The 27,015-nt window shown below is 45.1% G+C and overlaps 1 protein-coding gene across 1 annotated transcript in view; it reads left to right on the forward strand.

The window, feature by feature from the left end:
* The window catches only part of LOC137384384 (dynein axonemal heavy chain 17-like), a 1,056,876-nt gene that overhangs the window by 847,435 nt on the left and 182,426 nt on the right, over window positions 1–27,015 (forward strand). Inside the window, exon 60 of the mRNA XM_068058353.1 lies at window positions 13,362–13,579. Coding sequence (XP_067914454.1) covers window positions 13,362–13,579 — 218 coding nt within the window. The remainder of the gene's footprint in view (window positions 1–13,361; window positions 13,580–27,015) is intronic.

Here is a 27,015-nt window from a genome sequence, read left to right on the forward strand (position 1 = left end):
GAATTCCAATGGATATAATCCCAATCTACTCAGTCTCTCCTCATAAGCCAACCACCTCAACTCCGGAATCAACCTAGTGAACCTCCTCTGCACCCTCTCCAGTGCCAGTACATCCTTTCTCAAGTAAGGAGACCAAAACTGCACACAGTACTCCAGGTGCGGCCTCACTAGTACCTTATACAGCTGCAACATAACCTCTCTGCTTTTAAACTCAATCCCTTTATCAATGAAGGACAAAATTCCATTTGCCTTCCTAATTACTTGCTGTACCTGCAGACCAACCTTCTGCGATTCATGCACAAGGACACCCAGGTCCCTCTGCATAGCAGCATGCTGCAACTTTTTACCATTCAAGTAATAATCCTTTTTACTGTTACTCCTACCGAAATGAATGACTTCACATTTATTAACATTGTATTCCATCTGCCAGACCTTTGCCCACTCATTCAATGTATCTATGTTCCTCTGCAAAGCTTCACAGTCATCTGCACACTTTGCTCTGCCACTCATCTTAGTGTCATCTGCAAACTTTGACACCCTACACGTGGTCCCCAACTCCAAATCATCTATATAAATTGTAAATAATTGCGATCCCAACACCGATCCCTGAGGCACACCACTCGTGACTGATTGCCAACCAGAATAGCACTCATTTATCCCCACTCTCTGCTTCCTGTTAGTCAACCAATCCTCTTTCCATGCTAATACTTTACCCCTAACGCCATGCATCCTTATGTTATGCAGCAGCCTCTTGTGCGGCACCTTGTCGAAGGCCTTTTAGAAATCTAGGTACACCACATCCACTGGGTCCCCATTGTCCACCTTGCTTGTAATGTCATCATAGAATTCCAAAAGATTTGTCAAGCATGACCTGCCCTTCATGAACCCATGCTGCGTCTGCCCAACGGAACAATTTCTATCGAGATGCCCTGCTACTTCTTCCTTGATAATAGACTCAAGCATTTTCCCCACTACAGAGGTTAAGCTAACCGGTCTATAATTCCCCATCTTTTGTCTGCCTCCCTTTTTAAACAGTGGCGTCACATCTGCTGTTTTCCAATCTGCTGGGACTACCCCAGAGTCCAGCGAATTTTGGAAAATTACCGCCAGTGCACCTGCTATTTCTCCCGCCATCTCTTTTAGTACCCTGGGATGCATTCCATCAGGGCCAGGAGACTTATCAATCCTTAGCTCCATTAGCTTGCCCAACACTACATCTTCCGTAATAATGATTGTTTACAGGTCCTCACCTACGTTCGTCTCTTTGTCAATTACTGGCATGTTATTAATGTCCTCCACTGTGAAGACCAATACAAAATACCTGTTCAATGCCTCGCCCATTTCGTCATATCCCATAACTAAATTCCCCTTCTCATCCTCTAAAGGACCAACGTTTACTTTGCCACTCTTTTTCGTTTTATATATTTATAGAAACTTTTGCTATCAGTCTTTATATTCTGTGCTAGTTTTTTCTCATGTTCTATCTTACTTTTCTTTATAGCTCTTTTTGTGGCTTTCTGTTGACCTTTAAAGTTTTCCCAATCTTCTAGTTTCATGCTGTTTTTGGCCACTTTGTATGCCTTCTCTTTCAATTTGATAGCCTCCCTTATTTCCTTAGACACCCATGGCAGATTATCCCTTTTCTTCCAGTCCTTCCTTTTCACTGGAATATACTTTTGCTGAGCACTTTGAAAAATTGCTTTGAAAGTCCTCCACTGCTCGTCAACTGTCCCACCATAACAGCTTTGTTTCCAGTCTACTTTAGCCAAGTCCTCCCTCATTCTATTGTAGTCCCCCTTGTTCAAGCGCAGGACCCTGGTATTGGATTTTATCTTCACACACTCCATCTGTATTTTAAATTCAACCATACTGTGATCACTCCTTCCAAGAGGATCCCTAACTATGAGGTCATTAATTATTCCTGTCTCATTACACAGGACTAGATCTAGGATAGCTTGCTCCCTCGTCGGTTCCATTACATACTGTTCAAGAAAACTATCACGGATACACTCAACGAACTCCTCCTCAAGGCTACCCTGACTGAGCTGGTTCGACCAATCTACATGTAGATTAAAATCCCCCATGATAATTGCCGTACCATTTTTACAGGCATTAGTTATTTCTTTGTTTATTGCCCGCCCCAATGTGATGTTATTATTCGGTGGCCTATAGACTACGCCTATCAATGACTTTTTCTTCTTAGAGTTTCTAATTTCCACCCAAATGGATTCAACCTCATTCTCCATAGAACCTATATCATCTCTCAGCACCGCCCTGATGTCGTCCTTGAATATCAGAGCTACACCACCTCCCTTACCTTCCTGTCTGTCCTTCCGAATAGTCTGGTACCCCTGGATATTTAACTCCCAGTCGTGACCAACCTGTAACCATGTCTCCGTAATGGCTGCCAAATCATATTCATTCGCGATGATTTGTGCCGTTAACTCATCAACCTTGTTACGAATGCTACGAGCATTCAGGTAAAGTGCCTTTATGCTAGCTTTCTTACCCTCATGATTTCCAACATCTCTAATAATAACTCCTGAGTTATCCTTCCTTTCTGCTTCCTTCATAGTCTGCCTTGAACTTAAACCCTCCTGCACACATGTTAACCTGCTGCTTACCTTTTTATTTACCATCATACTCCCTGTCGTTTTCCCTTTCCCTTCCCTCCGATCATTGCCTGTCACTTGTGTGGCGTGCATGTTACTTGCCACTTATCAGCCCAAGCCTGGATATTGTCCAGGTCTTGCTGCATTTCTACATAGACTGCTTCAGTATTTGAGGAGTCGCGAATGGTGCTGAACATTGTGCAATCATCAGCGAACATCCCCACTTCTGACCTTATGATTGAAGGAAGGTCATTGATGAAGCAGCTGAAGATGGTTGGGCCTAGGACACTACCCTGAGGAACTCCTGGAGCTCAGATGATTGACCTCCAACAACCACAAGCATCTTCCTTTGCATTAGGTATGGCTCCAACCAGCAGAGAGTTTTCCCCCTGATTCCCATTGACTTCAGTTTTGCGAGGGCTCCTTGATACCATACTTGGTCAAATGCTGCCATGATGTCAAGGGCAGTCACTTTCACCTCATCTCTTGAGTTCAGTTCTTTTGTCCATGTTTGAATCAAGGCTGTAATGAGGTCAGGAGCTGCGTGACCATGGCGGAACCCAAACTGAGCGTCGCTGAGCAGGTTATTGCTAAGCAAGTGCCGGTTGATAGCACTGTCGACGACACCTTCCATCACTTTCCTGATGATTGAGAGTGGACTGATGGGGTGGTAATTGGCCGGGTTGGACTTGTCCTGCTTTTTGTGTACAGGACATACCTGGGCAATTTTCCACATTGTCGGGTAGACGCCAGTGTTGTAGCTGTACTGGAACAGCTTGTCTAGGGGCACGGCAAGTTCTGGAGCACAGGTCTTCAGGACTATTGCCGGAATATTATCTGGGGCAATCTGCCTTTGCAATATCCAGTGCCTTCAGTCGTTTCTTGATATCAAGTGGAGTGAATCAAATTGGCTGAAGACAGGCATCTATGTTGCTGGGAACTTCAGGAGGAGGCTGAGATGGATCATCACTTAGGCACTTCTGGCTGAAGATTGTTGCAGATGCTTCAGCCTTATCTTTCGCACTGATGTGCTGGCCTCCTCCATCATTGAGGATGGGGATATTTGTTGTGCCACCTCCTGCAGTTAGTTCTTTAATTGTCCACCACCATTCACGACTGGATGCGAATGTTACTTGCCACTTCCCAGCCCAAGCTTGAATGTTGTCCAGGTCTCGCTGCAATTGGACAAGGACTACTTCAGTATCTCAGGAGTTGCAAATGGTAATGAACATCATACAATCATCAGCAAACATCCCCACTTCTGACCTTATGATAGAGGGAAGGTCATTGATGAAGCCGCTGAAGAATGTTGGGCCTCGGACACTACCCTAAGGAACTCCTGCAGCGATGTCCTAGGGCTGAGATGATTGACCTCCAACAACAACAACCATCTTTTTTTATGCGAGGTGTGACTCCAACCTGTGTAGAGCTTTTCCTGATTCCCATTGACTTCAGTTTTGTCAGGGCTCCTTGATGCCATACTCAGTCAAATGCTGCCTTGATGTCAAGGGCAGTCACTCTCACCTCCCCTCCTGAGTTCAGCTCTTTTGTTCATGTTTGGACCAAGGCTGGAATGAGGTAATTAGCCCTGGCGGAACCCAAACTGAGGTTATTCCTGTGTAAGTGCCACTTGATAGCACTGTCATGGACACCTTGCATCATTTTGCTGATTATCAGGAGGAGGCTGATTGGGCGGTAATTGGCAGGATTGAATTTATCCTACTTTTTGTGGATAGGACATACCTGGGCAATTTTCCACATTGTTGGGTAGATGTCAGTATTATAGCTGTACTGGAACAGCTTGGCTAGGGGCGTACAGCTAGTTAGAGTCATAGAGTTACGCAGCACAGAAACAGGCCCTTCGGCCCAACGCGTCTGCACTGACCATCAAGCACCCATCCAATCTAATCCCATTTTCCTGCACTTGGCCTGTAGCCTTGTGTACTATGGCATTTCAAGTGCTCAACTAAATACTTCTTAAATGTTGTGAGGTTTCCTGCCTCTATCACCCGTTCAGTTCTGGAGCACAAGTCCTCAGTACTATTGCTGGGATGTTTACACAGCCTTTGCAGTAACAGTACCTTCAGCCATTTCTTAATATCACATGGAATGAATCAAATTGGCTGAAGATTGGCATCTCTGATGCTGGGTACCTCAGGAAGAGGTCGAGATGGATCATCCACTCGGCACCTGGCTGAAGATGGATGCAAATGCTTCAGCCTTGTCTTTTGCACGAATATGCTGGGCTCCCCCATCATTGAGGATGGGGATATTTGTGGAACCTCCTCCTCCTGTTAGTTGTTTAATTGTCCACCACCTTTCACAACTGGATGTGGCAGGACTGCAAAGCTTTGATCTGATCCTTTGGTTGTGGGATTGCTTAGCTCTGTCTATTACATGCTGTTTCTGCTCTTTGGCATGCAAATAATCCTGTGTTGTTGCTTCAGCAATGTTACAATAAGGTGAGGAAGAAGTCTCAGGCTCCCCTTTCACCCTTTCTCTGGTTTGACCGCAACAGGGTTTATCATTTTTAACACACTGATTTAACTTACCAGCTCGGTGAGCACTTGCTCCTCGAATATAATTGCAAATGAACCAATCAGACAGGTTTTCTTGAGTTTAAACAAGAAAGATGTAAGTTTATTATCCATATCACTCTAAACCAGTTAAAATTACTGACATATACGACGCATCCATGCCCCATATTCAGATAAAAGCCACACACACACACACACACACAAATAGATTACAGAGGAAAAAACAGAGTTGGGAGGTTGGAATAGAGTCCATAATAAATGGAATTTAAATACTGAATCTCAGTTCCAGAGTTCTTAGTTGAAGTTGTAGTCCTGAAGTCCTCGCTGGGCCATGTGCACGGTTCAGGCTTGCTTCTCCGGGCTTCTAGAATGCAGAAGAGGGGCTTTATCCATGTCCATTAGTTGCTGGCTGTGCTGGGCTATAGGAATGAGGCTTAGTAGTTGCAGCTGAGGCTTCTCTGGGACTTTACTGGGGAGAGGGAGAGAGGAAAGAGATGTTCCCTTGCTGGATTTCAGTTACTGTCTGCCTTCTGCGTCACCACTCACAAACCTCCAGAGAATCTTCTGGAATGGTCTCTGAAATTTAAGGCTCTCCCCTCCCCCCCCCCCCCCCCCCCCCCACCCACCCAAGCTGCCCAGATATACTTGGGGAGGAGGTTTGGCTCTTTCAACGTCAATGGGTGTCGATGGCTTTTGATGATCAACATTGACAAGGCTATCTCAGATAAGTGAATCAGAGAGCACCCCATTGTTCTGTCTCAGCTGAGTTAATCACATCTGTCTCCAGCCTAATCCTTTGGCTTTTTTCATATGCAAATTGTGCGTGGCCATCTTAGCTAATAGTTGTTCTGTTTTAAAAGTTATTTGTAACAATTTCCAGTAAAATTCTCAGGCAAAGTTCCACACAATGAAATTAATATTTCCACTTGGCATGTGGGGTTTTCATCATACCTCTGTACCATGCAGAATGAAATGCAACAATTGGAGATTTCATTATAAGATTTAAAAAGAAAACACAGGAAAACACACATGCATTTTTCATTCACTCTCATCCACTCAGAAATCTTAAAATTGTTGCAGCTTGTCCCTTTTTCTTCTGCAACAGCAGTGCTGGTTTTTCAGTTGAGGTTGGTCTGGGATGACTAGGTATTGTCCAATGGGTTTAAAGTTGCTTTCGTATCAGTTTGGAATAAGCTGGGGATGGGCATCTTAATAAACATGTGGTTGTTGGGGGAGCTTAGTGTCTGCAAATTTCCAGATTTGTCTAGGGTAGTTCTCCTTTGTGCACAAGCTTTAACCCCTCAGCTGCTGTTTCTGCAACATGTGGTTCTAACCCTTCAGGTTCCAGTACCTTGATAATTTCTCTCCCTATGGTGATATCGGATGATAAATTGGTTTTAAGCCCCTGTGAGGTGTCTGAGATATCCTCTTTGCCTTTGTCCTTGCTGGAGTCTTAAGTAATATTGTGGGATTTGATTAGCTCTGGGCTTGAGTGGGTAGATTCACCCTGGCCTCATTTTGAGTGTTCTGGTGAGTCATAGCACTGTTGCTCACTTTGCTCCATGAACTGCTAATCAGCGCTCATCACCCCCCAGGCAGCCCGCTGTCAGTCACAGACACTTAGCAATCACAGACAGGTGTCTGCCCCTGTCAGATGCAGGTCTCATCTCCGGCTGTTTAATAGGAGAGCCGTCCATCAAAGCCGAGCAAGGGCAGCCTGCTATCAGTCACAAAGGGTTGGTGAAACAGATGGAAATCAAAGACCTCAAAAGTTTTGACCACAGACACTGGTGTCCATGTACAGACAGGTTGCTGACCCCTGGGTGGAGGCAGCTTGTTCATTTGTGCCTGCTTGTGGCTGAAATGCAGGTGGCAGTCATCCTTGTTGTGGAGGTCCCAGTGGGGACACCTCCAGAGGCTGCTGTACCAGTGTCAATGCTGGGCCAGCCTCCGTCACATGACCCTGCTGCCTAGATGGTCCCTCAGTCAGAGGGGCCAAAGAGTCCGATGATAATGGCATGCCATGAGGTGACTGCTTCAGCCCTTTGATGGCACTTTGGATCGCTAGAGGGGACGACCAGGTGGGTTGCAACTAGCATCTACTCCCTGCCAAAAGTTCCTCTGACTGGTCAATGCTACAGAGCGTTGCATGTATTCTATGCATATCAGTGCTCTGTTCCTGCATCCTCTCAGAATACTGCTACATATGGCTCTCCGTGAAGTTGGCCACTCTCTCAATAGAGGAGCTCATGTGTTCAAAGCCCTAAGTCATGGTGCTACACATGAGCTGAATAGACTACTCCATTTGGAGCCCATGACTCTGCACTGCCTCAGGGAACTCCAACATACGGGTACACATCTCACACTGCTGGTCAAAGTAGAGTTGTTTTGCTTGAAACTCCCAAGACCCTGCATCTGCATCCAGCTGAGCATGGCTGTGTCTGTCCTCCATCCTCCGAGGAGGACTGCTCACAGCTGCCTCTGCCTCCGTCAATTCCTCCAGCTCACTAGTACTGTGCTCTTCACCCAGTGCCACCCTTTCTAACCTTCCCCAAATTTCCACCGATGTGAATGTAGCTGCACTGGTGGAGGGTGCATTTGAATGATGTGACGGCACTGGCTCTGCTGTTTCAGTTCCATCAGAGCTCCCCGGTGATGGTGCTGCACTTGCATGCTTCCCCTCCATGACTGATCCTTTGGGAGACACATAGAACCATAGAAAAGTTATGGCACAGAAGGAGGCCATTCAGCCCATCATGTCTGTGCAGCTAAAAAGAAAACTAGCCACCCAATCTATTCCCACCTTCTAGCACCTGGTCCATAGCCTTGCAGATTACAGAACTTCAGGTGCAAGTCCAGGTACCTTTTAAATGATATGAGGGTTTCTGCCTCCACCACCAATCTGAGCAGTGAGTTCCAGACACCCACCACCCTCTGGGTGAAAAAGTTTTTCCTCATGTTCCCTCTAATCCTTCTACCAATCACCTTAAATCTGTGCCTCCTGGTAATTGACCTCCGCACCAGCGGAAACTGGTCCTTCCTGCCCATTATATCTAGGCCCCTCATAATTTTGTATCCCTCAATTAAGTCTCCCCTCAGCCTCCTGTTTTCCATGGAAAACAACCCTAGCCTATCCAATCTTTCCTCAGAGCTGCAACTTTCAAGCCCTGGCAGCATTCTTGTAAACCTCCTCTGTACTGTCTCCAGAGCAATCATGTCCTTCCTGTAATGTGGTGACCAGAAGTGTGCACAATACTCCAGCTGTGGCCTAAAACAGTTCCAGCATTACATCCCTGTATTCTATACTTCGGTCAATAAAGGAAAGCATTCCCAATGCCTTCTTCTTCATTTTATCTTCCTGTCCTGCCACCTTCAGGGACCTGTGGACATGCACTCCAAGGTCTCTCACTTCTTCTACCCCTCTCAATATCCTATTGTTTGTTGCGTATTCCCTCGCTTTGTTTGCCCTCCCCAAATGCATTACCTCACACTTCTCCGGATTGAATTCCATTTGCCACTTTTCTGCCCACTCAACCAAACCATTGATATCATTCTGGAGTCTACAGCTATCCTCTTCCCTATCAACTACACGGCCAATTTTTGTGTCATCAGCAAATTTCCCAATTATGCCTCGGACATTTAAGTCGAAATCATCAAACAGCAAGGGACCCAACATTGAGCCCTGTGGAACGCCACTGGAAACCACTTTCTATTCACAAAAACATCCGTCGACCACTATCCTTTGTTTCCTGTCCCTGAGCCAATTTTGGATCCAACTTGCGCATTCCCCTGTATCCCATGGGCTTTTATTTTTCTGACCAGTCTGCCATGTGGGACCTTGTCAAATGCCTTACTAAAATCCATGTAGACCACATCCACTGCACTACCCTCATCAATCCTCCTTGTTACTTCCTCAAAAAATTCAATCAAGTTTGTAAGACACAACCTACCCTTAACAAATCCATGCTGACTATCCCTGATTAATCCATGCCTTTCTAAATGGCAGTTTATCCTATCTCTCAGAATTGATTCTAATAATTTGCCTACCACCGAGGTCAGACTGACCAGCCGAGAATTATTTGGCCTATCCCTCGCACCCTTTTTAAACAATGGTACAATGTACGCAGACCTCCAGTCCTCTGGTACCTCACTTGTATCTAGTGCAGATTTGAAGATGATCCTGAGAGCATCTGCTATTTCCTCCCTGGCTTCCTTTAAGAACCTGGGATACGATCCATCCGGCCCTGGTGATTTATCCACTTTCAAGGATGTCAGACCCTCTAGTACATCCTTTCTCATTCTGCTTATCTTATCTAATATTTCACACTCCTCCTCTTTTACTACAATGTCTGCATCAACCCTCTCCTCTGTGAAGACAGAGACAAAAAACTTATTAAGAACCGTGCCCACATCTTCTGCATCCACGCATAAGTTCCCTTGTACATCTCTGATAGGCCCTACCCTTTTCTTAGTTATCCTCTTGCTCTTAATGTACTGATAAAACATCTTTGAATTTTCCTTGATTTTACCTACCAATAATTTTTCATGACCTCTCTTTGCTTTCCTAATTTCCTTTTTTACTTCACCCCTGCACTTTCCATACTCCTCTAGGCTTTCTAAAGTATTACATTTTAGAAGGAGATCATGAGTGCATTCCATCCCCTTCATCTACAGAATTCAATATCTTTTCAACCTCTCCTCCAGGTAGTCCCATCTCTCCTTGGTCATGCGGGGCGACTCCGGTGATTTCCATTGCCGCCTCCTCCATAGCTGTAAGGATGGTGAGCTAGGGCACTCCTCCTTCTCTGTGCGCCCTCTCCTGTGCACTCTGCACGCTTTTCTCAACAATGCCAGCAGCTCATTTAAATAAGAGATGCTGCCAGGCCCTCAACAGCTCTAGGGCTCTGGGCCTTGATGACGGGTCAGTAATTACCCTGGACACACAGTTCCCCCTTGTTCAGGAGCACCATGCACCCTCAGGCTGCTCAGCTGGTGTGTCTGCTGATGGCTGCTGACCTGGAAGCCTATCATCTGGGTCTCACATTGCACTCAACGTGCGAGAGCAAAGGAAGTCATTAAACATTTTGCAGCACTGCACCTGATCCTCCATACTACCCTACGGCTACTGACGTTTTCTGCCACCTCCAGCCAGGCCTGGTTAGTTTGGCTGGATGGCCTTCTCTCTCCACCCTCTTGAAACAAGACCCCTCGCCTCTCTCTTACTGCCTCTAACATAATCTCAAGGGCTGCATCAGAAAACTGATACATCACCACCCTGCCAACAATCTCCATTGTTTCTGCTGTCTACCCCTGATCCTGCCCCGGGTTCTAAGCCTCTGCCTCTCCTCCTGCTGACCCCAGGCTTCCATTGGAATGCAAAACAGATGCCACAGTAATGTCATGCCTTTAGATCAGGTCGGCATTTGAAGGGCTCTGCCTCCCATGCCTGCCGCCACTAACTGGCTGCCAAACCCGCCCTGCAGCCAATTCGCAGCCTACCTCTATCAAAATCACATGCGATGACTACTTCCCCTCTAGTGAGGGGTTGGGACTCCAAAATGGTTCTGAATTTTGGTTCCTGATCCATACACAGAATCTTGTTCAGAAAGTCAGATCAGCGTTGCAGGTGGGATTAGTTATGATGCTAGATTTTTAGGTTGACTGACTCCATGGGTATAATAAATATCAGTCTTCAGTCCCCTCCGCAAACTCTGTTCCCTAGCCAGATTCCATCCCTCTCCCTAAAAGTTGTCTGATGCTGAACCTCCCACATCCATGACTCTATTACCTCTAGACTTGAGTATTCCAATGCAGTCCTAGACGGCTTCCCATCTTCAATTTCCATCTTCATTTGGGCTCATCCAAAACTCGGCTACCCATATCTTAACTCGCATTGAGTACCGTCCACCCATCTCTCCTGTGCTCGCTGACCTAAATTGGCTCCTGGACTGGTATTGCCTTACTTTCAAAATTCTCATCCTTGTTTACAAATCCCTCCAAGACCTGACCCTCCCTATCTCTGTAACCTCCTCAAGCTCTGCAACTCGCCGAGATCTCTGCACACCTCCAATTCCGTCCTCTTGCACATTCCCAATTTCAATCACTCCACCAATGATGGCCGTGCCTTCAGCTGCCTAAGTCCGAAGCTCTGTAAGTCCCTCCCTAAGCCTTTCTACCTCTCTCTTCCTTTTTATAAAGTAGCAGAATAGTACCACATGGAAAGAGAACCATTCACTGGCTTTTTTGAAGAAATAGTCTCACTCCCCGCTCTTTCCCACAATATCCCTGCAATTTTTACTGCTTCAAGTATTTATCTAATTCCCTTTGAAGTTTACTATTGAATATGTATCCACAATCTTTACGACACCCCTTAAAGTTTTGATTCCATCTCCTAATATCTCCTTTTGCAGCTCAATATCAAATTTTGTTTGATAAAGCTTCTAAGAAGTGCTGTGGGACATTTTGCTATGTTAAAGGCATGATATAAATGTAAGCAGTTGTTGTTGTGAATGGAAACAGATCCAAGCACTTCAAAACTAGTTTTTAAAATTTGTATCAAAATGGAGGCTATTATGTTATGGTTAAGGGTGTGAAGAAAGCAGTCGATGCTGAATGAGGACTTTTTAATTCATTGTTTGAAAACCGACATTAAACTTTTAAAAAGGAAAGCTGGGATCCTACATTTAACTTTGAAAAAGCTGGCAACCAAGATGGCCATCACAATTTACATTGAAATACCTCACATTCCAGGACATCGAATTAGAGACACCTGTCTAGAAAGTCTCCCATCCAGGACAATGGCTTGATAACTGAGTAGATTATCCAGTATCATCCTCGTTATCAGGACATTCAAAGACATCTTGGAGCATTCATTAGTGGAGACGCACCTCCTGGGAGTAAACATTGAAACAATGAGACCCCAGAAAGATTGAAAATTCCTAGACTTGAATCTAATTAAATTATAAATGAGGACATTGGACAATCAGGTGACTGCCTCCCCATCTGTGAAAAACTAGGAGACCTTTGATACAAAGGGACAAGCTCCAAGACTTTGACAGTGCAGAACCCAAAGTGGGTGTCTTTCCCTCTCTCTCTCCCTCTCTCTCTCCAGGTGACCTTGGGGTGTTCAAAGCTTGCCCGCAGGCTGGAAAAGATCCAAGACAAAGACTCCAGGAAGAAAACCACCTCCTTCACTGTTTCCAAGAACATCTACCAACCCAGAATGTTTGGACTCCAGATTTAGCCAGAAAACAACTGAATTAACAGACACTACAGATTGTATATTATTTTCATTTGTTCTGGACTCTAATCCAACCCAAACTATTTCTATCCACTCTGTAATCTATTTGTGTGTGTGATTCTTGTATGTGTGTCTGAGTGAAAGTGTAGCGTAGTTTATTATTTTATTTAGATTGTGTTTTTGGTTAAGTACAATAAACTCACATCTTTCTTTTTAAACTCAAGAAAACCAGTCCGATTGGTTCTTTTATGATCACAATACAGGTAAAAGGTTAAACACCCATTGAAGTGCGGCACAGTGGCGCAGTGGTTAGCACCGCAGCCTCACAGCTCCAGGGACCCAGGTTCAATTCTGGGTATTGCTTGTGCAGAGTTCGCAAGTTCTCCCTGTGACCACGTGGGTTTTCACCAGGTGCTCCGGTTTCCTCCCACAGCCAAAGACTTGCAGGTTGACAGGTAAATTGGCCATTGTAAATTGTCCCTAGTGTAGGTAGGTGGTAGGGAATATGGGATTATTGTAACGTTAGTGTAAATGGGTGGTTGTTGGTCGGCACAGACTTGGTGGGCTGAAGGGCCTGTTTCAGTGCTGTATCTCTAAAATAAAATAAAGTGGTAAGCACATCCACTCCTTAAAAAGGAATAAACTCTGTTACGATCAAACAAGGAGAAAGACAAGCAAGGGACCTTGCAACCCCTCCTCACCTGATTGTAACAATGGGTCACCAGAGAAACTGAAATATAGTTCATCAGAATGTCATAAATCCAAACTTCCTCCCACCCCATGATTGCCCAGAAACGAAGCACAAGTGCCATAATACAGCACCTTGATTAGAGAAGCAAAAAAATCCTTTTCTCTTCAACCAATCTTGTTGAGTAGTATACCTTCACTCAGCATCTGACCAAGATGCTCTGTTGTGATATTTATTTTCATATTTTGTTTTAAACTATTAATCTGATTTTTTTGTCTTGTTAGAACAATTTGACAGAGCTGAAATCTTTTGGCTCCCCGCCAGATGCTGTAGTTCTTGTGACTGGTGCTGTGATGATCCTTTTAGCGCCAAGTGGGAAAGTTCCAAAGGACAGGAGCTGGAAAGCTGCCAAAATTATGATGGGTAAAGTGGATGGTTTTTTAGATTCACTAATAAATTATGACAAGGAACGAATCCCTGAGTCTTCTTTGAAAGCTTTCCGGTATGTCAATGAATTCTATTGCTTTGAATGTTATTTTTTTAACCTGTTAGTTAAACAATCATATTGCTCTTCTTTAAGGCAGAATTTACTAAATGTAAAGCTGTGGCTGGTTAGGAATGCATTTATTTTTTGATCGATTTAGTGTGTGGTAGATCTATTGATAAGTCATATATGTCATAAATTGATAACATGTATGTATGATTCTCCTTTAGATCTGGTATTTTACTGGCAAATGTGTGGATTTTGGTAGTGTTCTTGTACACTAAAATTTGAACCATATTTGCCTAGAAATTGTTTTTCAGGCTCTATGCAGCCTACTAACCCCCCAAAATGGCAGTCAAGATGCGTGCAATCTCTGACAGCCAGAAGTGCACTGACGGCCATATTAAATAAGGACGAATAAGAGGCATCCTTTACCCATGCCTGCAACAGGCATTAGACCCTTTAGCTATCTAACATTGATTTGCTCTGAGGCAGCCTGCACCGTTGTGGACTACATTCAGCGAAAACAGTCCTGCCAACCAATAAGGTAAGTTTCATTCCTGAATTTGGAGCAAGGAAGGGTAGTGCGTTCCACTCGACCCCACATTAAAGGACCTGATCCCAATCCCCCTTTCCCATCACCACCCTGCCAACAATCTCCATTGTTTCTGCTGTCTACCCCTGATCCTCCCCCACCATCGGTCCCAATCGCCCTCGTATTCCTGCCCTAACTTCTAATTGTTCACTCTCTGTGGCCCCAACCTCCAATTGTGGACCCATGACTCCAGGCTGAACTGCCTACCTGGGGGTTGCGTTGATGCTAACAGCAGCTTTATTTTTCCTTACACTTTCTTTGGTGTTTGCTGGCGGGCTATTGCACAGTACTGGGTCTATGATAATGAGGTAAAGGCCTATTGTCTTGGGAGCCTTGGAACTCAGCATTCTGGAGCTGAATACTTAGCCTTCATCCCTCGGAATGGATGCTCCCCAGTTTCAAAACCACCATTTACCTCCTTTTGGCACTTCTCTGAGATTAGCACTACTGCTTCATATATCTGATGTTTTGCCTCCTTGATCTCCTGTGACTTATTGAAGGATAGCCTGGGATCTGAAGCATGTTTGTGATATTATAATGGTTTCATTTTGAACAGGGGCATACAACATTGTAGGTGACAGGGTATCCAAGGAATAGGAATAAAGAATTTTAAATGAAAACTATTGATGGCAGCTTGGCGTGATTGAATATCACTTAGACCTGAAAGATATTGATTTTTAATTTAAAATAAATTCAACTGTTGCAAACCAGAATACTTTTTCAAAATGTTGACGAGGACTCAAAGACTTAAGCAGCGAACAATAATTAGCAATGTTGGGCACAGTGGTAAAAGACAAGGGCCTGGATTTTACAGGGGTTTTTGACGGTGAGCTGTCAGCATTCGCCATCATTACCCCTCTGAAACTGACCGCAACTTCAGGATTTAGCGCATGAGCAGATTAATGCGGAAATCCTGAAGTTGTAATCTGTCACTCACTGCTCCACCATGGGCTACACTGTAGACTCCTCCTCCAGCCAGTAATCAGTAAAATCATTTGAAGTGGCGAGAACTTCCCCTTTTCCGCTCTCACATTGCTATTAGAAACCCCATAAAAAGTTACACTTTGTTCAATCAGGTGTAACTGGGTTTTTAACAATGATATAAATAATAACTGTTGCTGAACAACAAATCTGGCCCTAAAAACATAATGTTGTATTTGACGAGAGTTGTTAAATCTCTTCCTTCTGATTAAGTACTAGATTTTTAAAGCTAGTTTTTTAAATAATTTTTTAAAAACTGTTTTCATTTTTCAGCTTCTACCTTCACCCCATATGTTTGTCCCAATCTTGGTTTTGGTCCATGCAAAATTTTTAATTTGATTTTAGTGTTTTTCATTTCTTGAGTGGCTGTCTAACTAACTGGATTGAATTTTTCGAGGCGATGACTATATGTGTAGATGAGGGTAAAGCAGTTGATGTAGTCTACATGGACTTCAGTAAGGCTTTTGATAAGGTCCCCCATGAGAGGTTGGTTAAGAAGGTAAGAGCCCAGGGCAATTTGGCAAATTGGATCCAAAGTTGGCTTAGTGGCAGGCGGCAGAGGGTGATAGTCGAGGGTTGTTTTGCGAGTGGAAGCCTGTGACCAGTGGTGTACCGCAGGGATCGGTGCTGGGACCCTTACTGTTTGTAGTGTACATTAATGATTTAGACGTGAATATAGGAGGTATGCTAAGTAAGTTTGCAGATGACATGAAAATTGGTGGTGTCGTAAATAGTGAGGAAGAAAGCCTTAGATTACAGAACGATATAGATGGGCTAGTAAGATGGGCAGAGCAGTGGCAAATGGAATTTAATCCTGAGAAGTGTGAGGTGATGTATTTTGGGAGGACTAACAAGTCAAGGGAATATACAATGGATGGTAGGACCCTAGGAAGTACAGAAGGTCAGAGGGATCTTGGTGTCCTTGTCCATAGATCATTGAAGGCAGTAGCACAGGTAGATAAGATGGTTAGGAAGGCATATGGGATACTTGCCTTTATCAGCCAAGGCATAGAATATAAGAGCAGGGAGATTATGATGGAGCTGTATAAAATGCTAGTTAGGCCACAGCTGGAGTACTGTGTACAGATCTGGGCACCACACTATAGGAAAGATGTGATTGCACTGTAGAGGGTGCAGAGGAGATTCACCAGGATGTTGCCTGGGCTGGAGCATTTCAGTTATGAAGAGAGACTGAAAAGGCTAGGGTTGTTTTCCTTAGAACAGAGAAGGCTGAGGGGGGACATGATTGAGGTATACAAAATTATGAGGGGCATTGATAGGTTAGATAAGAAGAAACATTTTCCCTTGGCGGAGGAGTCAATAACCAGGGGGCATAGATTTAAGGCAAGGGGCAGGAGGTTTACAGGGGATTTGAGGATAAACGTTTTCACCCAGAGGGTAGTTGGAATCTGAAATGCACTGCCTGAAGAGGTGGTAGAGGCAGGAAGCCTCACAACATTGAAGAAGTATTTAGATGAGCAGTTGAAACGCCATAGTATACAAGACTACGGGCCAAGTGCTGGAAAATGGGATTAGAATAGTTAGGTGCTTGATGGCCGGCATGGACACAATGGGCCGAAGGGCCTGTTTCTGTGCTGTATAACTCTATGACTCTATGTCTTTATGACTATCTGAGAATTTTGTGATTGGCTGCTTGAACAGCTTGATGACATCACTACAGCTCTACACTGGGAATCCCCATTAAAGAACGCTACAATCAATTCTACAGCGAGAGAGTTAAAGCTGTTGCCACAGAGATTACTAGATCTCTCAGTGAGGCTTTCTTCAAGGTCAGGGGTGAGCACCCTTGCTTCATCGCTGCCTGCAAAAACCAGGCCAAGGGACAGGCTTTTAGTTTGAAGTGCTTAAATGACGGCCAAGAAGGAATGCTGTGGATTCAAGGAGCAACTTGTAGAAGCTTTGTGCAAATTTGAGGCAGAGGAAACGGGGAAAGAGTGCCAATGTGCATTCAAACTAGAGAAAGACATAGTCCTGGATTATAGCTTTGTTACGCACACCGGAAGTGTGACGATACAAATTATGGACTAACTCTGAAGAGTTATGAAAAACTGACTTTGTCTTTTGAAAAATGAACCTTTATTTTAAAAAGGTGAATGGTCCCAAAATGGCTACTGAAGGAAAGGGACTGGCCTTTGTGTATTCAAACTGTTGGGCAAAGACAAAGGACAAGTCTTCAAAGCTAAGAGGTGTCAATTGCACACCATCCTAAAAACATTCCAGAATAGAATGTCTTCTTCTGAAACAAAGAAGGTGTGAAGTAGACACATCCTCGGTCATTGTGCGATCACCTTGGGGGAAAGATGAGAACGTCTCCTACCAGGAGGTGAGAGGTGACACAGTTTTACCTTAAAAAAAGACAGAGAGAGAGAGAAAAGCAACATCCTAACAGCTTGTGTTCCGGCCAAGCCAGAAGGCACGTGCTGTGCTGCAGAATCTTACATCTACATTATACAGCAGTGAGAACTAGAAGTCTTTAACTGAACCTTCAATCAAGAGAGAAATCTGCAATCATCTCAGGCTTGTACCCATCGAGAACTTGATTTCCAGGAGAATTCAACAGGTTTATCGTGACCTCCCCCCACCCCACTAAAAGTCACCTTCCTTTTTCCCTTCTCTATTTGTCTCGTGTGTGTCTGTGTGTGTCTGTGTGTGTGCAGGTGAATGAGTGAGTGGATGCGGTTGAGACAATTTCGGGATAAGGTGTATTGATCAATAAACAATTGATTTTCTGTTTTTTAAAACCTACAAGAAAACTTGTCGCTGTCTGTTTATTTGAAAAATAAAACACCAAGGGGCAAAACCTTAATAAAAATACAGTTGCTGCGGTCAGGTGGGGAGTTGAACAGTGGGAACTACCCACATCACACCACATGGCCGTAACAACTTATTTGACCCGCTGGGAGAGGTGAGGTGGATGGGGAGGGACATTTGGTAAGGGGCAAGGAATCCGGAAATCCAGACTTCCCCACTCAGCAAGGGGCTAAGCTGCATTCACAAGGTGCAAATGGTCTTAAAGATGGTCTGTCTCTCTTAAAGGGTAGCTGCATAAATCTAAACAGACTGCTGCTGAATATCGCAGATGCAATTGTAAACAAGAAAAATGGAGCACCAGGGCAGAGAGAGAGCTCTCAGGTTCACGGATGTGGTACTGGAGACCTTAGTAGTGAAGGTGGCCAGAAGGAAAGTGCCATGTTTCTGCAGGAAACTGGAGACCCTCAAGGACCAGCCTCAGAAAGAAATGGGAGCAGGTAGCCGGGAGGTCAATTCCCAGAGTCTGGCCCCGAGGACCTGGCAGCAGTGCCACAAGAAATGTAATGACTTCATTCAGGTGGGTAAGGTCAATGAATGTATCTATACACAACAGATGGTGTGACCATGGAGCTCTTATTTTCCACTCTACCCGCCTACCCTCATCCAACCTTCCCCTTTCTGATTTGCTGCTCTCAGACACCCAAGAACTGCCACCCGCCCAGCCACAGCACACCTAGGAGGAACAGAGAGAACAACAGCATAGCACTGATGGCAAGGCCCTGTCCCTTGATCTGACACTCACAGACACCAGCTCAGATACTGGCACTGCATGTACCTTAGAGGCTTGTATAGAGTTGGGATCTGCATGTGCAGAGTTACCGGGCATGAGTGGGCTGCAGCCAGGCCAGGAGGTAAGGATAGCTTATGTGTCAGCTCACCAGAGAGCAAGGTCGCAGATAAAATCTGCTACAGGGGATGCAGATGTGAACAATGATAGGACAGCATACAGGAGAATGCTCATGAGAATGCACACCAGGACGCTGACATTGTCTAGGAATGGAAGTGTCTGACTGTAACTTGGCAGAGGATATCATGCAGAGCTTGCCTTCTTGACAACCTTTGCTCCATCTCCATGTCATGTTGCAGACCCATGGTATAATATGGGACCAGATGCAGCCTTTGTGTGAACAGATCATCACATACTCTGTCCTCCCTGTGAGGATGTAGCAACATTCCCTGCCAAGTCCAGGAATGCACCACACCTCCAAAAAGCACTCCGCAGTATTTCCAGAAACTTTGCAATAGCAGAAGTTATTTTAACTCACCTTACCCACAAGTAGGGTGCCTGGCCCTTTAAATAATGACACTGTTGGACCTCCCTTGCAGCAGAATGCATATTCCTTGATGAGTGACAAACAAATACATTGAATGGACCTGCCTGGTCCAAGTTTGCAAATAGATTGTCAAATCACCTGGTAGGGCTGAGTGACATCATGACAGCACCAGTAGGAAGGCTTCCAGTGCACACAGGGGATGCCCATGTCAGTGCCTGTCCCAGCATGGGACTCCATGCAGGCCTTGCCAAAAACAGCAAGAGGCTCAGTCCACCCCACTCCGAGGGTCTCCAATTTCCATAGCGCCATCTCCGGTGGTGCTATGGATCAGAATTTCATGCCCAACTTCCCTAACCAGTTCTCTCCCACTGGGAGAAAGGGAAATAGTGTCCAGCTGCAGCAGTTCAAAGGCTGCTGCAGCTTAAAGATTCAGCATTTTGATTAGAAGCCAACAGATGTAACATTTGCTCTCGTAAAAATTTCAATAGTAAAAGGAAGAACAACATTGGGAGGGTCTGCAATGGCCCGAGCCCATAGATTTTCTGAAGGTACAGAAAGGTTGTTGTGATATCACTTTAACAGTCATACATCATACATCATTTCAGGAAGTGATGTCAATCAACATGTGCTATAGCATTGGACTCGTGGTAGTCACCTAGTCATATGTGTATGACAGAGCTTACTTCACAATAAAGAACCAATATTTAACTACCACTCAGCTCAAGATTGTTTGGTACCTTATTGCTGAGGAAAGTAAGAATAGAATAGAGTAAGAAGAGGAAAACTTTTCGGCACTCAGGAAAGGAAGCCCCAGAAAAAGGAAGTTCAGGAAGTTTGAAAAGAGGTGACTCAGATGTGCAGTGCTACCACAACCTGTTTTACTGACCTCACCAGTTGACAAATGTACGGTAGGGTAGACGTGCCAATGCTGATGCTGAAATAATGCAGGAAGCATGACTCATTTCTACGCTCTCCAAAATCACACAGTGTAAAAGAAGAGATGAATGAAGCAGTTAGTCGGCACAAAATACCCTTACATAATTCCCCACTCCCCCTCACAGCCACACATCCCTTTTCTACTGTTGCACTATTCCATATCACAGGATGCATGAGCTTCCTGCCTGCCATATTGAAGGCTTAAGACTGTATGAGGCCATTTTGCAGCCTAAAAACAGAAAATGTGGGCTGAATTTTCATGTCCTGCCAGGAGGGAGAACAGCGGAGGCCAGGGGTTGAAAATACCGGGATCAGCCGACGTGCTGGTTTCCCAACACCGTGTCTGGCACCGACCATGTTCATCACGACGGCGGAGCATGGCTCCGCGATCGCGGCCCATCCCTGATTAAGGCTAATTAGCTGGTTATGGAGCATAGTAAGAGATTGTTAATGGGACATGTTGAGATTTCTGAGGGCGCACAGGCTGCATATGCTGTCTGGGGCAGACCAGGTGAAGAGAGGCGGGTACACAATGGGGAGCCAGTCATGGCCACCCCAGGGAATTATCTGGGCCCCATAAGAGAGTAAACGGTACAGAGGGGTCTTAGCCATTCACAGACAGGTGCCCTTGGTACAGCGCAGGTGGTGGGGACAGTGGGCAGTAAGCGCTCGGGCATTGCAGCGGGTCGTCACCACCCCCCTCCCCACAGGCATCACAAGGGCATAAGAGCAGTGAGCAAGGCTGCTAAGGATAATTGGGGGGGGCGCCTGACCACAAGGAAGGCAGCAGCTGGCATTGGGGGCATGACTCAGATTTTGGGCCCAGTGGCGATAAGAAGCATCATCCTCCGCAGGAAAGGCAAAGCCCCGGACATCAGCAGGGCAGGGAAGTGGGACAAGGGGCAGGAAGGACATGGAGGCCATGCCCTCAGCATAGGATCGACTGGACAAGACGGAACTGCCTGAAAATCACCGATAAACAGTGCCACGGGAAACTGCAATTCTCCAGCAGATGTTCACAGACATCTGTGCATTTGTTGCCGAAGACCTCACACCTTGCAGCACTGGTCATCATGCCCTATCAGTAGCCGTTAAAGTCACTATGGTCTTGAACTTCGTTACTCCTGGCTCCTTCGAAGGATCAGCTGCGGACCTTGGTGGCATCTTGCAAATGGCATCACACCACTGCATCTCACAGGTTACTGATGCCCGATTCACCAGAGCTGGACAGTACATTCAATTTACAACAGACTCAGCCTTGCAGGCACAGAGGGCAGTGGGTCTTGCCACCATTGCTGGATTCCCCTAGTGCAGGGCATAATTGATTGCACCCAATGGCCATCAAGGCACCAAGTGACTACCCACTCAGATTCTTCATAGGAAGTGTTATGTATTTGCTGGTTTGCTGGATATTTTATATATCTGATATATCTCAGAGCAATGCAGAGATGACACTAGTTCTAAATCAACAACTAGTTTATTTACAGTGCTTTAAAATATCTCAGCTGTTACAACCAGGTGAGGAAGGGGTCTCAGGCTCCCTATTTGCCCCATTCCTGGTTTGGCCTTAACAGGGTTTAATTTTTTAAAACAGTGTTTTTAGCTTCACCTCAGTGAGTCCTTGCTCACTGCTCTCTAATTGTAATTGTAAAGGAACCAAGCAGACAGGCTTTCTCAGGTTTAAACAAGTAGATTGTAAGTTTATTAACCTTAACACTATAACTCAGTTAAAACTACTAAAAAATACACAACACAACCATGCTAGCATGCCTACAGGATAAACACACACGCAAATAGATACAGAGGAGAAGAAAAAATTAAAGGGGGAAGGTTTGAAGTAGTAGATGGAATTCTGTTTTTGGTTTTGCTGTGAAGTCTTTGATTGAAGTTAAGTCTTGCAGTTCTTATTGGGGCCCAGTGCACACTTTCAAACTTGTTTTGCTGGTACCAGAAGGCTGCAGGGGTCTTCTGTCTTGAGGCTTAAGTTGCTTCCGTGGGGCCCTGGAACTTTGCGTGAGAGACAGAGAGAGAGAGAGAGACCTTGCTTCTCTTTGAGCTTCAAAATTACAGTCTGCCAAAACTGCACTGTGATGCACAATTCAATCAATTCCCAGGTTGGCCAGCGGGTTAGTCTTGTGACCGGCTCTTTGTTTAACACAACATCACCTGTGAGTGTTGTTGATTCTTCAAAGCTTACTAGACATACTCAATGAGGGACAATTCTTTTTTTTCTTTCTTTTCTTTTGGGCCTCCTTATCTCGAGAGACAATGGATACGCGCCTGGAGGTGGTCAGTGGTTTGTGAAGCAGCGCCTGGAGTGGCTATAAAGGCCAATTCTGGAGTGCTAGTAATTACACAGACAATGACTCTCACTGTCTTTTGATCATCACTATTGGCAAAATCCATCTGGCTAATTGAATCAGGGAGCTCTCCATTATCTCTCTATTAAACTGTCTCTCTCTGAATGCAAATCTGCAGCCATGTTTTCAGCCACTGCTCTGTGGTCCTTTTAAAAACATTATGTTCAATGTCCAGTAGATGTTTAAACAGTGTTCCAAATAACAAAATTAATATGTTTCCATTGGTAGGTATGGTTTCCGACACACCTCCACCTCCAGCCAAATGAAATGCAACATTAGGGAGAGCATTTAATTATAAATTAGAAGCAAGAGAAAGTACAGGAAAACACACATGCATTTCTCTCATTCATTCTCATTCATTAATAAATCTTAAAAATTGTTACAGTCTGTCTTTCCTTAGTAGCAGTGCTGCTTTGGACTGCCCCTTTGTTCTTGAAGTGGATCTGAGATACTTTGCTGATTGAATTTTTCAAGGAGGTGACTAGATGTGTCGATGAGGCAGTTGATGTAGTCTACATGGACTTCAATAAGGCTTTTGATAAGGTCCCCCATGAGAGGTTGGTTAAGAAGGTAAGAGCCCAGGGCAATTTGGCAAATTGGATCCAAAGTTGGCTTAGTGGCAGGCGGCAGAGGGTGATGGTCGAGGGTTGTTTTTGCGAGTGGAAGCCTGTGACCAGTGGTGTACCGCAGGGATCGGTGCTGGGACCCTTGCTGTTTGTAGTGTACATTAATGATTTAGACGAGAATATCGGAGGTATGATCAGTAAGTTCACAGATGACACGAAAATTGGTGGTGTCATAAATAGTGAGGAGGAAAGCCTTAGATTACAGAATGATATAGATGGGCTGGTAAGATGAGCAGAACAGCGGCAAATGGAATTTAATCCTGAGAAGTGTGAGGTGACGCATTTTGGGAGGACTATCAAGGCAAGGGAATATACTATGGATGGTAGGACCCTAGGAAGTACAAAGGGTCAGAGGGATCCTGGTGTGCTTGTCCATGGATCACTGAAGGCAACAGCACAGGTAGATAAGGTGGTTAGGAAGGCATATGGGATACCTGCCTTTATTAGCCGAGGCATAGAATATAAGAGCAAGGAGGTTATGATGGAGCTGTGTAAAACGTTAGTTAGGCCACAGTTGGAGTACTGTGTACAGTTCTGGTCACTGCACTATAGGAAGATTGTGATTGCACTGGAGAGGGTGCAGAGGAGATTCACCAGGATGTTGCCTGGGCTGGAGCATTTCAGCTATGAAGAGAGACTGGATAGGCTAAGGTTGTTTTCCTTACAGCAGAGAAGGCTGAGGGGGAACCTGATTGAGGTATACAAAATTATGAGGGGCATTGATAGGATAGATAGGAAGAATCTTTTTCCCTTGACAGAGGGATCAATAACCAGTGGGCATAGATTTAAGGTAAGGGGCAGGAGGTTTAGAGGGATTTGAGGAAAAACTTTTCACCCAGAGGGTGGTTGGAATCTGGAACACACTACCTGAAGAGATGGTAGAGGCAGGATCCCTCACAACATTTAAGAAGTATTTAGATGAGCAGTTGAAATGCCATAGCAAACAAGGCTATGGGCCAAGTGCTGGAAAATGGGATTAGCATAGATAGGTGCTTGATTGCCGGCACAGACACGATGGGCCGAAGGGCCTGTTTCTGTGCTGTATGACTCTATGACTCTATGAGTTATGTGTTGCCTAAGGGGTTTAAAGTTTCTTCACTATCAGCCTTTGGAAATGGTCATCCCAATAAACATGTGATTTTTGGGAGGTTTGAAGTTTTCGCATTTCCATGATTGTCTAGGGTGCCTTTGTTCCTGTTGGGGTCTGCAGGGGGATGATTAGATTTAATTAGCCCTGGTTTGGAGTTCTGATTATGAAGGTCGGCAATGTGTGGATCCACTCTGATCTCCCTTTCAGTGCTCTGATGAGTCATGCAAGTGCTTTTCACTTTAGGGTATTGTGGGTTCCTTTTTCTGCTGACTGTGCGGGAGTGGGATTCTTTGCTAATCTTCCCTTGTCCTATGGGACACTCCTGCTTACAGGTCTTTGCCCAAATTCCACTGCACTCCTCTGCGGCACTTTAACTAGGTGAGATATCACCCTCACAGTTTATCTGCCCTCTTGAGGACTTTCTTTGTACTTACAGGTTTCTGTAGATCCTGTTAGCAACTCTGGTGGGGTGCTTCAGGTGCCTGCATTTACATAGGAGGATGTGGGGTATAATTTTTCCGATATTTCGGGGTTGGCTGATCAGACAGTAGGGGTTTTCATTTGGGAATCCTCCCAGACTTCCTTTAACCTGTCCTCTGTCCCTTTTTCCCCTTTCCTCTCTAACTTTTTGCTAGCTCTGTGCCTGTCTGTCGCCTTTTGTTCTCGGCAGGGGTCCCTTACAATTCACCAGCCCACTCTTGAAAGGTCCTTCAAGAGCCAGTACAGGGCTTTGGGGTGCAGATTTCACTGCAGGTTGGGATTTACCCCCAAACTGCCGCATGTGCCAACTCGTACAGTACTCTACCACATCTTTGTGGAGTTTTGGCCAGTCAAACTGCCGTCTTATGTGGGCTTTGGATTTCCGTATACTGACATGTACAGTCACTGTAATCTCATGGGCCATTCATAATATTTCTTTCCGGCACCTCTGAGGCAACACTACCTGGTGAACCACTGTCCACTCTTTGTCCCTAGGTCTGTGAGAAGAACTCCACCTCCTCATCAGTACCTCATTCTTTAAATAGTAGCAATCAGGGACTCCCTCTGCTTCAATTTCAGTCTGGGCAGCCTGTGCTAACTCTCTGAGTACTGAATCGGCTCGCTGAGCCTCAGCTAGGGAAAATCCATTTAATCAATTCCCTGGATCCTCTAACTTTCCAAAGTAAGTTTCATACAGACAGATCTCATGGTCATCTGTCTGCAGTGTCAATTCAGTCTCCTTTGGGGGAGCTGGTTTGATCATGGCCCGATTCACTACACATTCAGGGGAACTGCAGGGCACTGTCTCCTGCCACTACCCTGTCTCTCTGACCTCCCACGATCTCCATCAGTACTGAGGAAGCTACAATCTTCGCCCCCGCCAGATCATTGCCTAGGACCAGGTCAACCCCATCCACACGCAAACTAGGGTCAATCCCTGAAACTAGGTTGCACTCCAAGTGCACCCTATGTAAAGGTACAGGCGCACACTGCCCTCCAATACCATTTACCACCATTCTGGTATTTACTGCACTCTTTGGGGGGAAGGTCAGGCCTTTTCCCAGTAAATGGGATCTAATGGCCCCTGTATCCCTGAGTATTACTATGGGCTTGCTTGTCCCACCCAAGGGGTATGGGGTTACTCTCTCTTCAGACACGAAATCCTGATGACCTTTCGGAATCCTATTAAATTTTCCTGCACCGCAGCAGTATGTTTTCTGTGCCTTACTACTGCTGCAGTTAAAGCCACAGCTTGTTTTGCTGTGCTTTCCATCAGGGTCCCTTCTCCTTCACTGAGCAGGTGTGCCCTGTTAAACCCTACAGACTTTCCCTATAATTTCCAGCAGTCAGCTCTTAGATGATCCCTGCCTTATTACAATGGAAGCATACAGGTCTCCGGGTCTCACCCCTACTTACAGCACTATCTTTTTCAGCTGGAGAAGGGCCCCCTGTGTGTCCTGCTTTTCTTTTCCTCCCAGGACTGCTTGGGCTCCTATCACCTTCCCACCCTTTGTCCTTTACAGACTTGGGGGTGACTATGAAAGATTTTCCCCTGGGGAATCGACTTGTATATTAGAGCAAACTCATCAGCCAGAACTGCGGCTTGCCTTGCTCTATGTACTTTTTGTTCCTCCACATGGGTCTTTAGAAAGAGTGGGAGAGAGGTTTTAAATTCCTTGAGCAGAATTACCTCTCTAAGGTTTTCATAGCTGGGTTGCACTTTAAAAGCCCTCAACCATTGGTCAAAAGCTAGCTGCTTACTTCTCTCAAACTCCAAGTAAATTTGATCTGTCTGTTTTCTGAGTGTTCAGAACTTTTGGTGGTAGGCTTCCGGTACCAGCTCATATGCCCCGAGGATAGCATTTTTGGTCAGTTCATAATTTTATGAACTCTCATTGGGCAACAGAGAATAAACCACGTGGGCTTTTCCTATTAGCTTACTTTGCATCAGAAGAGTCCAACCCTTAGCTAGCCATTTTAACTGCCTTGCAAGTTTCTCAAAATATACAAAAAATGCTTCCATGTCTCCCTCATTGAATATTGGAATCAATCGGGAAAATTTTAAAAATTCAGTACACAGCCCCACACCACTTGTATTTTCACTGGGGTACTTAGTTACTCCCTAGGTAACTCAAGCTGCCTCATCTCTCTTATCTTCCATTTCTTCTGGAAATGTCTTTCTCTTTCTCTCTCCTGTTTTTCTCTCTCTCTCTTTCCTCTCTCTCCCTTTCCTCTCTCTCCCTTTCTCTCTCTCTTTCCCTGTCTTCTAATTCAAGTTTC

This window comes from Heterodontus francisci, chromosome 26, assembly GCF_036365525.1.
Source record: "Heterodontus francisci isolate sHetFra1 chromosome 26, sHetFra1.hap1, whole genome shotgun sequence".
In the NCBI taxonomy this organism is placed as follows: Eukaryota; Metazoa; Chordata; class Chondrichthyes; order Heterodontiformes; family Heterodontidae; genus Heterodontus; species Heterodontus francisci.